The sequence below is a fragment of the Erythrolamprus reginae genome, chromosome Z (assembly GCF_031021105.1).
Source record: "Erythrolamprus reginae isolate rEryReg1 chromosome Z, rEryReg1.hap1, whole genome shotgun sequence".
Taxonomy (NCBI): Eukaryota; Metazoa; Chordata; class Lepidosauria; order Squamata; family Dipsadidae; genus Erythrolamprus; species Erythrolamprus reginae.
In genome coordinates this window covers 247,318-258,969 of record NC_091963.1, presented here as the reverse complement: position 1 = coordinate 258,969, position 11,652 = coordinate 247,318, and the positions used below count along the sequence as shown (strand labels likewise).

The 11,652-nt window shown below is 50.1% G+C and overlaps 2 protein-coding genes across 2 annotated transcripts; one reads left to right on the top strand and one right to left on the bottom strand.

The window, feature by feature from the left end:
* Positions 1-186: 186 nt before the first annotated feature.
* LOC139175839 (transmembrane protein 176A-like) lies at positions 187-5,371 on the bottom strand. Its single transcript, XM_070767155.1, has 7 exons — positions 4,561-5,371; positions 2,678-2,919; positions 2,387-2,521; positions 2,075-2,128; positions 1,744-1,977; positions 924-1,034; positions 187-407 (listed from the first exon to the last, which is right to left on the bottom strand). The coding sequence occupies exons 2-7, from the start codon at positions 2,894-2,896 to the stop codon at positions 342-344; spliced, it is 819 nt and encodes a 272-aa protein (XP_070623256.1). The 5' UTR covers positions 2,897-2,919; positions 4,561-5,371; the 3' UTR covers positions 187-341.
* A 3,866-nt stretch (positions 5,372-9,237) lies between these two features.
* On the top strand, positions 9,238-11,315 carry MRPS12 (mitochondrial ribosomal protein S12). Its single transcript, XM_070727047.1, has 2 exons — positions 9,238-9,470; positions 10,396-11,315. The coding sequence occupies exons 1-2, from the start codon at positions 9,440-9,442 to the stop codon at positions 10,740-10,742; spliced, it is 378 nt and encodes a 125-aa protein (XP_070583148.1). The 5' UTR covers positions 9,238-9,439; the 3' UTR covers positions 10,743-11,315.
* The last annotated feature ends 337 nt before the right edge of the window (positions 11,316-11,652 follow it).

The window sequence follows — 11,652 nt, the reverse complement described above, 5'->3', positions numbered from 1 at the left end:
CTCCCGGGAGATTCCTAGAGAGGCCCCATGGAGGCTCCTCCCTGCTTTCTAGTCCTGTTTCCTCCCAGAAGATGCCGAGGCCCCACGGAGGCTTCTCCCTGCCTTTTCCGGCCATTTCCCCCCAGGAGATTCCTAGAGTGGCCCTCCACCCCGCACGTCGTGCCACCCGAGAGAGAGTGCAAAAAATTCAGAAATTGCTACTTTTATTCAACGGGCATGAGTGTGAGGAGAGTCGGCGTGAGTACGAAAAGCGGCAGCGAAGGGAAGGGACGATTTCAGCAAACATTAGGCGGCCACCGGTCCTCCGGTGCAAGGGGGAGGAGCTTCCCTCAGGCAGTGTTCTACTCCTTGATCGGCTCTTCGGACGCCTCGCCGTCCTCCATTGCTACGTACTCCTGCCAGCCCCCCTGCGAGGAAAAAACACAACACCGAACCCGACTTACGGCGGCGTTCCCACATCGTTAAAATACTTCCCTCGCCCACCGCCGTTCGTTCCAATCTGGAGGGAACACTCCCACCATCGAGGACGTGGACATTTTCGGTGTACAACCGCGTCAGAGCGTCCCCAAAGCATTTTTGTCCTCACTTTACAACCTTTCCTCAGACCCCGGGCCGTGATGGGAATCCCCGACACTTGGTGATGTAGCTCACAAAAGGGGGGTTACATGGGAGAGTCCAAAGCCAAGGCAGCGCACGGGTTCGACGTCACTCCGACAGGGACTCCTGAGCAAGCACTCACAGACTTAGGACAAGCTGTAGTAGCTCTTTTTTTTCGTGACGTGGTGTCAATTTCTCACGCTGGATCGACAACAGGGAGGCGCGACTTTCTCCCGCCCTGCTGCCCTCCCCGATGGATCCCCTCCCCTTCCAGATGGCCGAGGCGGTCCCATTCCCTGTCGATGTCCTGTTTGCGCCAAACGTACCCAGCAGGAGCAGCACAGGCGACGGAGTCCGTCTCCGAAGCAGAAGAGAGTGAGGGCTAGAGCAGCGCTGTGCAGGATCAGCAGGAGGATGTGGGTGGAGCTCCACATGAGCTGGGGAGGGAAGGAGGGAAGTTGGAATCGGAACGATGGCCCCCCGTCCACAGTGGTGTCGTGCCCAGTACACCGGACTCGCCGTCGCTCCTGTGCTCCGTCTACACAGCTGGGACAGTCTTCAGCGGGGAGTCACAAAGGGGGAGTGGGAGGAGGAACCACCCCTCTTTGAGGACTAGCCCCTCCCTGCTCCGTGTAACTGTACTTCGCCCGCCGGGGTCTACCGTCGCTTGCTCCTGTGCTCCGTCTACACAGCTGGGAGAGTTCTCGGCAGGGAGTCATGAAGAGGGAGTGGGAGGGGGAACCTCCCCTCTCTTTGGCGACTAGTCCTCCCCTGCCCTGTGTAGCCATATCCAATCCGCAGGACTCCACCATCGCTTGCTCCTGTGCACTGTCTACACAGCTGGGAGAGTCCTCGGTGGGGAGTCAGGAAGCGGGAGCGGTAAGTGGAGTGGGAGGTGGAGCAGGATGGGCAAAGGAAGGGGGAACTCCCCCTCTTTGAGGACTAGCCCCTCCCGCTCCGTGTAACCATACTCGGCTTGCCGGACTCCGCAGTCCCTTGCTCCTGTGCTCTGTCTACACAGCTGCGACGACCAACGGACACCACTTCCCTCCCAGTCCCGAGTCCTGACCTTTGTCGCTGCCTGACAAAAAAAGGAGCCTATTTCAATCCCGACATCGCCGTCTTTTATGAGGCCCGCCCACTCACCACGAACGCCCAGAGCGTCTCCCGGCACTGCTTGACTCGCCCTTGGTCAGAGTCATATGGAGCCACGGTTGTCCTCTCCCATGGTCGGTAGCTCCGGTAGTCCTCGCTCCCCTTGCAGAGGCTCTCGATGAAGTAGGGGCGGTACATCGGGGACGGGAATTCCGCCAAGCCCACTGCGAAGGACACCGAGCCCGCCACAATGCTGCCAAGGTTGAGCAACGTGGCCAGGTGGACCTAAGAGGCGAAGAAGGGGGGCGGTGCTGACAACGGACACCACATCGCCGCAACAGGTCAGGGATGGAAATGCCCCACCGGCAATAGTCCCACTTACCCATTTGCCGCCATGCCGTGCGCCAATCACCGAGAAAGAGCCAGAGAGAATGAACTGCAGCGGGAGGGAAGCAGACATGGGAGGGGTGGGGTAGACAGGCCGCCAGTGGGAAACCAGACCCCGACCCAAAGGACCGGACCGTTCCCCCTACTCCGCAAAGCAGCGATTCAGCCTCCTTCAACCAGACCGTTGCGTTGCTGTGCCATTTTTCTTCTATCCCACCCATTCTGAAAAACGTGGTGACACAGCCGTGCAATTAGAGGAGGTGGGATCGCCGACTCGCCGGTTGTTCTCCCCCACTCCATTGCTTACCAGTCCGCCCGACCAGAAAGGGACTCCGTTGTAGAAGGCCCGCTTGTAGTAGTAGGGTGCGTCTTCGACCGAAGCGGCCATGCTCAGCACCACGCCGATGCCGATGCAGACGATGCCGAGCAGGATTTGGGCACCCTGGGGTAAACCCAGCATAAGGAAATGAAGGATGGAATTAATTCGACGTCCGCGCCGCCCAATCATGAAGGGCGTTGTTACGAAATTCACTGTTCGCAAGTTGAGGATGCGCCAAATCGGAAATGATCGACCCTCCGCTCCCCCCTGAAATCTTACCCCCAAGACCTTCTGCTCGCCATGACGTGGACCGCGGGACAAGGGAGTGGCGTCGGCGTCCTTGGCGTCGGCGTGGCGTCGCATCAACGCCACCGCCCCTTTACAGAGGTAAGCCACCCCGGATTCCTGGCGGAGGGTGATGTTAACCACGGTCGGGCTGGAGCCCCCCGGAGCCACGTCGGGGCCGTCGATTTTGAATGTGGCGACCCTGTCGGCCATGTTTCCCGGCGTTGTTTCCGATCCTTGGCGAGTGGGTAGGGGCGAACACGGGCAGAAGAAGAAGAGTGAGAGGGAATCCCACCCTCTTTTCCCTTCCTCCCTTCCTTTTTCCCTCCTTCCTTCCCTCCCTCTTTTCCTTCCTCCCTTCCTCTCCTTTCCTTCATCCCTCCTGCTTTCCTTTCCTCTTTTCCTCCTCCCTTTTCTCCACCTTTTTCTTCCATCTACTTCCGTCCTCCTTTCCTCCCTCTTTCCCTCCCTTTTTTCCTTGCTCCTTCCTCCCTTCCCTTTTTTCTGCCGTCCTCCCTTTTCCTCCCTCTTTTCCTTCTTTCCTCCCTCGCTCTCTCTTTTCCTCCCTCTTTTCCTTACTCCTTCCTTCATCCCCGCCTCCCTCTTTTCCTTTCTTCCTCCCTCCCACTTTTCCATCCTCCCTTTTCTTTCTCTTTTCCCATCTTCCTCCCTCCCTTCCCTCTTTTTCTCCCTTCCCTCCAACCTCCCCCTCCTTTTCCTTCCATCTTCCTTCCTTGCTTTATACCTCCCTCCCTTTTCCTTCCTTTTTTCCCCTTCTTCTTCTCCTTCCTCCCTTCCTCTTTCCCTCCTTCCTTCCTCTTTTCTTTTCTCCTTTCCACTTGCTTTTCCTCCATACCTTCATTTTCCCTTTCCTTCCTCCCTCCCTCTTTGCCTCCCTTATCTCCTTCCCTCCCTTCCCTCCTCCTCCTTTACCTCCCTTTTTTCTCCCTTCCCAACTTTCCCTTCCTCCCCTCTTTTTCTTCCTCCCTCCCTTTTCCTCCCTCATTTCCTTCCTCTTTTCCTTCCTTCCTGCATCCCTTTTCTCCCTTTCTCCCTTTTCCACACTCCTTTCCTCCCTCCCTCCCTCTTTCTGCCCCTTCTTTGGTCCTTTCTTTCCCTCCCCCTCCTCCACCCCTTCCCTCCCTCTTTTCCTTCCTTTTTTCCTTCCTCCATCTTTCCCCTCCCCCCATTCTTTCCTCCCTTCCTTCCCTCTTTTCCTCCCTCTTTTCCTTCCCCTCCACCCCATCTCCTCCACCCCTTCCCTCCCTCTTTTCGTCCCTTCCCTCCCTCTCTTCTCCTCCTCCTCCCCCTCCCTTCCTCCCCACTCTCCTCCCTTCCTTTATCTTTCAGCTCCTCCCTCTTTCCTTCTTTCCCTCCCTTTTCACTCCTTCCCCTCTTTTCCTTCCTTCCTCCATCTTTCACTCCTCCTTCCTTCCCTCTTTTCCTTCCTCCTCCATCCCTTCACTCTTTCTCCCTCCCCCTCTCCTTCCTTCCCTCTCTTCATTCCTTCTTTCCCTCCTTCCCTCTTTTCCTTCCTTCCTTCTCCTCCATCTCTTCCCTCCCTCTTTCCTTCCTTCTTTCCCTCCTTCCCCCCTTCCTTCTCCTCCAACCCTTCTCTCCCTTTCTCCCTCCCCTCCCTTTTTATTCCTTCCTTCCTCTATCTTTCACCCCTCCCTCCTTCCCCCCTCCCTTTTCATTCCTTCCTCCCTTGTTTCCTTCCTGTTTTCCTTCCTTCCTCTTTCCCCCCTCCCTTCGTCTTTTCTTTCCCTCCTTCCCTCCCTCTTTTCCTTCCTTTCCTTCCACCCTCTCTCCTTTCCGCCCTTCCCCCCTTCCTCCACCCCTCTCCCGCTCACCGGCCAAAAGAGGAAAAAACCCACCACGCAGAGAGCTGGAACTCCCTCCGACCCCCAAAAAGAAAAGCAGTTCGATTCCCGGCTGCGACACACTGGAGGGATCCGCTTCGATCGGGGAGGCAGGCAGGCTCGATCCCTCCCCGGAGGCGGGGCGGCTTTTCCGGGCAAAGGCCGAGGAGGAAGCCAAGACAAACCAAAAGTGACGCAACTGGGGAAGTCCCGGGTTCAAATTCAGGGCAGGGGAATTTTTTTTTTAATTTCCTTGTTTTCTTTCTTTGCACGCAACGGGGTGTTGGGGGGGGGGAGAGATGGACATAAAGAAAGAAAGAGAGAGACAGAGAGAGAAAGAAAGAGAGAGAAAGAAACAGAAAGAAGGAAAGAGAGACAGAGAGAAAGAAACAGAAAGAGAAACAAGGAAAGAGAAACAGAGAGAAGGAAAGAAAGAAAGAGAAACACGCAGAAACAGAGAAAGAAAGAAAGAAGGAAAGAGAGAGACACAAGACAGAGAAAGAGAAACAGAAAGAGAAAGAAGGAAAGAGAGACACATAGAAAGAAACAGAGAGCGAAAGAAGGAGAGACACACAGAGAGAGAAACAGAGGGAGAAAGGAAAGGAGAGACACACACAGAGAGAGAAAGAAAAACAGAGAAAGAAAGGAAAGAGAAAGAGAGAAAGGAAGGAAGAAAAGGAAAGAAACAAGAAAGAGAAAGAAAGGGAAAGGAAAAGAAAGGAAGAAGAGGAGGAGAGAAAGAAAAAGAATGGAAGGGAGAAAGAAAAAGAAGAGGGGAAAAGAAGGGAAGGAAAGGAAGTAATAAAGGAAGGAAGGGAGGAAGAGGGGAAAGGAAGGGAAGGAAAGGGAGGAAGGAAGGAAAGAGGTAGGTAGGTAGGAGCTGAGTAGCTTCCTTGCAGATGTTTCATGACCCTGATAGGGTCCATTTTCCATCAGAGTTGGACTGGATGACCTCCTGGGGTCCCTTTCTTTCTTCCTTCCCTTTTCCCCTCCCACTTTTTCTTTCTTTCTTCCTTTTTCCCTCCCACCTTTTCCTTCTTCCTTCCTTCCTTTTTATTTTTTCTGCCTTCCTTCCTTTCCATTTCTTTCTTTCTCCCTTCCTTTCCCCTTTTTCTTTCCATTCCGTCTTTTTTTCTTTCTTTCTTCATCTTTCTTTCCTTCCTTCCCCTTCCTTCCTTCCTTCCTTCCCTCCCTCCCACCTTTTCCTTCTTCCTTCCTTCCTTTCTCTTCCTAACTTTTTCCCTCCCCTTTTCCTTCTTCCTTCCTCCCTCCCTTCCTTTTTCTTTCTTTCTTCTTTCTATCTTTCTTTCTGTTTCTTTTCTTTCCCTTCCTTTATTTTTCCTTCTCCCGCCTTTTTTCCTTTCTTTCTTCATCTTTCCTTCTTTTTTCTTCCTTCCTTCCTTCCTTTCCTTGCCTTTCCTTCCCGTTTCTTTCTTTCTTTTTTTCTTTTTCTTTATTTCTTTCTCTTTCTTTCTCTTTTCTTTCTCCTTTCTCTCTCTCTTTTCTGTCTTCCTACCTACCAGCCTCCTCCCTCACTCCATCTTTCTTTCTTTCCTTCCTTCCTCTTCCTTCCTTCCTTCCATCAGGAAACGGGGGGGGGGGGCTTCAAAAGGAATCTCCCCCTGAGGGAAAAAGGGACCCTGGGAGGTCATCCAGTCCAGCCCCCTATGAACAAACAGCGGGGCCTTCATGGGGGCTGGACTGGATGACCTCTTGGGCTCCCTTTTACCTCAGGATGAGATTCCTCCCTGTATTAACCCTGCTGTTCTGTTCCGAGTCTGTGCAACAGGAAATCGAAGTTTGAGACCCTGTAAAAAAAATTTCCCTGCATTTCTGAAACTTGAAATTTCATGACTTTTCATCATTTCAAGGGTTCTCTCTATGATAATTTTTTCTGGGGGGTGGGGGTTTAGTTTTTGATGGGCAACAAAAGTGACACTTGTACTATTTATGAGTCTGTGTGACTCGCACCAAAAATTCTTTATTTTAAGTGCTTATATTTGGTCAATTCGAAAACTTCTTTCCCTTGTAAACTAGGTTGAACATTTCTGCACACAATGCAATGAAAATTGAAATTAAAAAATAATGCTTATTGGTTTATTTTGTTCATAAAAGCCCGCCCGCCCCCTTTTTTTGTGATTCCCCCCCCCCCAATTTATAGATAGTTTAGCCTGCAAAATGTGTACAATTTTACTAAATTTGGTGTGGGATTACTAGTTCAAACATTCCTGATCATAAGAAAAATATAAGTGAACTGAAAAAAATGATGCTTATTGTTCTGTCGGGCTCTCTGGTAAAATCCTCCCAAAAATGCACAGATACAATTTCAGAAACACACGTTTGAAAATTCAAAACAATGTTCTTTATAATGAAAATTCCCTTAAACCAAGCCCTCTTTTGGTATAGCCAAGAGCCCTCGTCTCCAAACAAACTGGTAATTGGTACAAGTCCCTTATTAGTTCTGTGATACTTAGCTTGCAGCTGTGAGGCAATTCACAGTCCTTCTTCTTCCACAAAGTGAAACACACTTTGCTCTGGTTTAGTTTCCAAGCGGGGGAAAATCAGCACACAAAAAGTCAAAGTCCGTAAAGCAGTTACGAAACACAATGATCAGATAATCCTCCACAATGGCCAAACCCAAAGGCTGCTATTTATAGCAGCCTCATCAATGACCACAGCCCCACCCAACCACAGGTGGCCTCATTTTCTTTGATAATAATCTCTCAGTTGTTGTTGCCTATGCATCGCTCTCTGCATGCGTGGCTGTATCATTAACTCTTGTTCTGAATCCAAGGAGGAGCTAGAGAATTGATCTCCTTCTGAGCTGTCTGCCACACTCTCCTCCTCCCTGTCACTCATGTCTTCTTCGTCAGAGGAGCCTTCATCAGCAGATTCCACCAGGGGCAAAACAGGCCTGCAGCATGTGGATGTCTCCCCCACATCCACAGTCCTTGGGGCAGGAGCTGGGCCAGAGCTAACCACAACACGTATTGGGTTTTTAAAATCAGAAATAACCCCCCACCCCCCAAATGCTTGCAACCATTTTCACTTTAAATTTTTTTTAGGCTCCAAATCCGAAATATTTTTAATATCTTAGGCATTCATTTACTCAATTTAACATTGCTGATCATCATAAAATATTTTTGGGTGGTGGGTGGGGGCTAACTATTTTATGAGTCTTTTTCTGGTCGTATACGACCCGGACCAAAAAGATTTTGTTTAGGTACTTAAATTTGGTCTTTTTGAAAACTTTTTTCACTGGGAAACTAGTTTGAACATTTCTGAACATTATGATATGAAAATTGAACTGAAAAAAATTGATGCTTATATTTTTGTTTTGATCAAAAAGCTTCCCCACCATTTTTTGACCATTTCGTGTCAGTTTATATTTTTTTTAGGCTACAAATCTCTAAGGAATCCCCCCCCCCAAAAAAGTTTTGATATACTAAATTGAACATTCCTGATCGTAAGAAAAATAAAAATGAACTGAAAAAATGATGCTTATTTGTTTATTTTGGTCACAAAAGGGCCACCCCACTCGGCCTTGCTGTGTGCCATTAATTTCACTTTTTATAGAGATTTGGCTAGAAATATTGGGAATATCCTTTTGAAAAGCAAGCACCTGATAGCCAGACAACTAATTTTATGAAAGAAATCCATTTTATTAAAAACAAGTATGTAATTTTGAAATTAATAGCATAATTTTTATATAAACTGAAATAATTGAACACAAAGGGGGGAACTTTTATAGCAAAATAAACAAATAAGCATCATGTTTTTCGGTTCAATTTTCATATCATTATGTGCAGAAATGTTGAAACTAGTAATTCCATACCAAACCTAGTAAAATTGTACAGTTTGCCGGCAAAACAATCTATAAATTGAAAAAAAATTCACAAAAAAGGGGACGAGGCAGGCTTTTATGAGCAAAATAAACCAATAAGCATTTCATTGTGTGCAGAAATGTTCAACCTAGTTTCCAAGGGAGTTTTCAAATTGACCAAATACTGTATAAGCACTTAAAATAATTTTTGGTGCGAGTCACAGAGACTCGTAAACAGTACAAGTGTCCTGTTTACAGCAGTGTTTCCCAACCTTGGCAACTTGAAGATATCTGGACTTCAACTCCCAGAATTCCCTGCATTCGCTGGCTGGGGGATTCTGGGAGTTGAAGTCCAAGTATCTTCAAGTGGCCACGGTTGGGAAACACTGCTGTAAACAGTACAAGGGACGTGCGTAGGTGCACTTAGGTGCCTAATATCCCTATCCTACTGTCTTATTATCCTTCCTATTACTACGTTCTACTTATGTTATGTTAATATGTACTATAATACTATACTTGTTTGACAAATAAAATAAATAAATAAGTGTATAGTGGTTTTGAACAGAGCAACGTCCCAATTTAACCCACCCACCCCAATTCTGGCTTTAATAATAATAATAATAATAATTTATTACATTTGTATGCCGCCCCTCTCCGAAGACTCGGAGATTCCAGGCTGAGGGGGGGGATGAAATTCATTTTAAGATTAATTTTAAATTTCATTTCCTATATTGAAATTGTCCACAGAAACCAGACCGCGCTTGGTCCCCTCAGGCAAACAACAAAAAAAAGACGGGAAGAAAGGAGAACGGGGACTGTGGGGGGAGGGGGGGAGGCGGGGCCTCCGGGACTTGTGGTCCTGCCGCCCCGGACGCATGCGCGCGAAGGAAAACAAAACAAAAAAAGATCGGGCGAGGCGGCTTCCGGCTCGGCCGCGCCTGAACCAACGAGGCGGAGAAGGCCAAAGCGGACAGAAACGGCCAGAAGTAGCGTCGGGGGGTAGAACTTCCGGGCCGCGCCTCCACTCCCACCGGTGTTTCCGCCAGCGCTCTAGTCTGCACGCTTGATGGGATGGCGGTTGCCGGGTTCTTCCTGGGCCGAGGTGGGGGAAGGCCCGGAATGGGGGGATTTGGGGGTCCCGGAAGTTGGGCGGATGGTCCTGGCTGCATTTAGGGGGTCTCGGAAGTGGGGAGAGCGTCCTGGCAGGATTTAGGGGCGGGGCTTCAGGGGATCCCGGAAGTGGGGAGAGGACCCTGATATGAGTTAGCGGGTTCCGGAAGTGGTGGCGGAGCTTGGGGAGAATTTGGGGGGCCCGTGAGTGGGCGGGTCAGCTGCATTTAGGGGGGGCCGGAAGTGAAGTGAAGGTCATAGGGGAATTTGGCCCCCCCGGAAATGGGCCCTGGCTGCATTTAGGAGTTCCTGGAAGTGGGGGGAGGGTCCTGCTATGATTTAGCGGAACAGATGCAAGGATAGAAAGATGGGTGGATAGATGGACGGATGGAAGGATGAATGGATGGATGGAAAGATGGATAGATTGATGGACGGATGGATTGATGGACAGATGTATGCATGGCTAGATGGAAGGATAGAAGATTGGATGGGTGGGTGGAAGGATGGATTGATGGATGGATAGACAGATGGATGGATGGTCAGATGGAAGGATAAATGGAACGATAGAAAAAAAGAATGGATGGATGGATAGATGGTCAGATGGAAGGATAGAAGGATGGATGGACGTACGGATGGATTGATGGATGGAAAGATGGACGAATGGCTGAATAGATGGACGGACAGGTGGAAATTTGGGTCTCCCAGAAGTGGGGGGGGGGAGTCCTGACAGAAGTTAGGCGGTGGTTGGGGGGGGGGTTGGGCCTCCTGGGAGAAGGTCCCGATGCTATTTGGTTGTCCTGGGAGGAATTTGGGGGCTCCCAGAAGTCGGGGAGAAGGTCCTGGTGGTGGGATTGGTGAGACTCCGACACCCTTCACCCCCCGTCTTTCTCTCCCGTCCCCCTCTCCTTCCACCGCAGGTGCCCGTTGGATGGCGACCCTGGGCCAGATGCACCGGCTGGGCCGGCCCAAGCGCACCCCGTCCCCGCCGGGACCTTTGGAGGGCCGCCCCCAGATCAAAGGGGTGGTTCTGAAGACCCTCATCCGCAAGCCCAAGAAGCCCAACTCGGCCAACCGCAAGTGCGCCCTCCTCCGGCTCAGCACTGGCAAAGAGCTGGTGGCCTTCATCCCCGGCGAGGGCCACAACCTCCAGGAACACATGGCTGTTTTGGTGGAAGGCGGGCGCAAGCAGGACCTGCCTGGCGTCAAAGTCCGCATCGTACGGGGGAAATATGACTGTGCCCATGTCAAGAAGAAGACAGCATGAACGTGTGGACTGGAGGCGGTGTCCCCCTCCCAAAAAAATATCCCACCCCTACCGCTGTCGGCAAACCCTAGAGGAGTATCTACGTAGATGGGGGTCTCCCACCGAAAATCCCACACCTACTGCCACTGGTGAACCCCGGGGGAGCACTAATGTTGATGGGGGTCCCCCTCCCCCCCCAAAATCCTATCCCTACCACCATCGGCGAACCCCAGTGGAGCACCGATGTCGATGGGGTCCCCCTCCCAAAAAAATATCCCACCCTTACTGCCATCGGTAAACCCCAGTGGAGTATCAACGTAGATGGGATTCCTCCCCAAAAATCCCCCCCCTACCACCGTCGGTGGACCCCGGAGGAGTATTGACGTAGATGGGGTTCCTCCCAAAAAATCCCACCGCTACCACTGTCGGCAGACCGCGGAGGATGGATTTCCGAGGGAGAAGTAGAGAGAACAACAGCAAGTAGAGATGGAGTAGTTTGCAGCTTCTGAGTAGGCGGCCCCTGCGTTGACTCTGTCGCCCCGATTCCCTCGACCTGTCCATCAATCAATAAATTGACAAGTTCACCTCCTGGAATGCCTTTTAGTGTTGCGTGTTAACTCAGGTGAGGAAGGAGGGATGAGTAGGGAGGGAGGGAGGTGTGAGTAGTGTACGTCAACTGATATATAGTAAGGTGGATGGCTGGAGTGAGTGGAGTGGAATAAGACAGGACAGAATAATAGGAATAGAATAATAAGAATAGAATATAGAATAGAATAATTTAGAAGAGAATATAGAAGAGAATAATAATAAGAGAATATAGAATAATTTAGAATAAAATAATAATAGAATAATAACAGAATAATAGGAATAGAATAATAAGAATAGAATATAGAATAGAATAATAACAGAATAATAATAGAAATAGAATAAT

Bases quoted from the DNA above. Each gene is read 5' to 3' on its own strand.
- LOC139175839 (XM_070767155.1), bottom strand. From the start codon at position 2,896: ATGGCCGACAGGGTCGCCACATTCAAAATCGACGGCCCCGACGTGGCT. The intron at 2,522-2,677 runs GTAAGATTTCAG...GGTTTACCCCAG, and splicing joins GCGAGCAGAAGGTCTTGGGG to GGTGCCCAAATCCTGCTCGG. The intron at 408-923 runs GTACGTTTGGCG...TTTTCCTCGCAG, and splicing joins GCCTGTGCTGCTCCTGCTGG to GGGGGCTGGCAGGAGTACGT.
- MRPS12 (XM_070727047.1), top strand. From the start codon at position 9,440: ATGGCGGTTGCCGGGTTCTTCCTGGGCCGAG. The intron at 9,471-10,395 runs GTGGGGGAAGGC...CTTCCACCGCAG, and splicing joins CGGGTTCTTCCTGGGCCGAG to GTGCCCGTTGGATGGCGACC.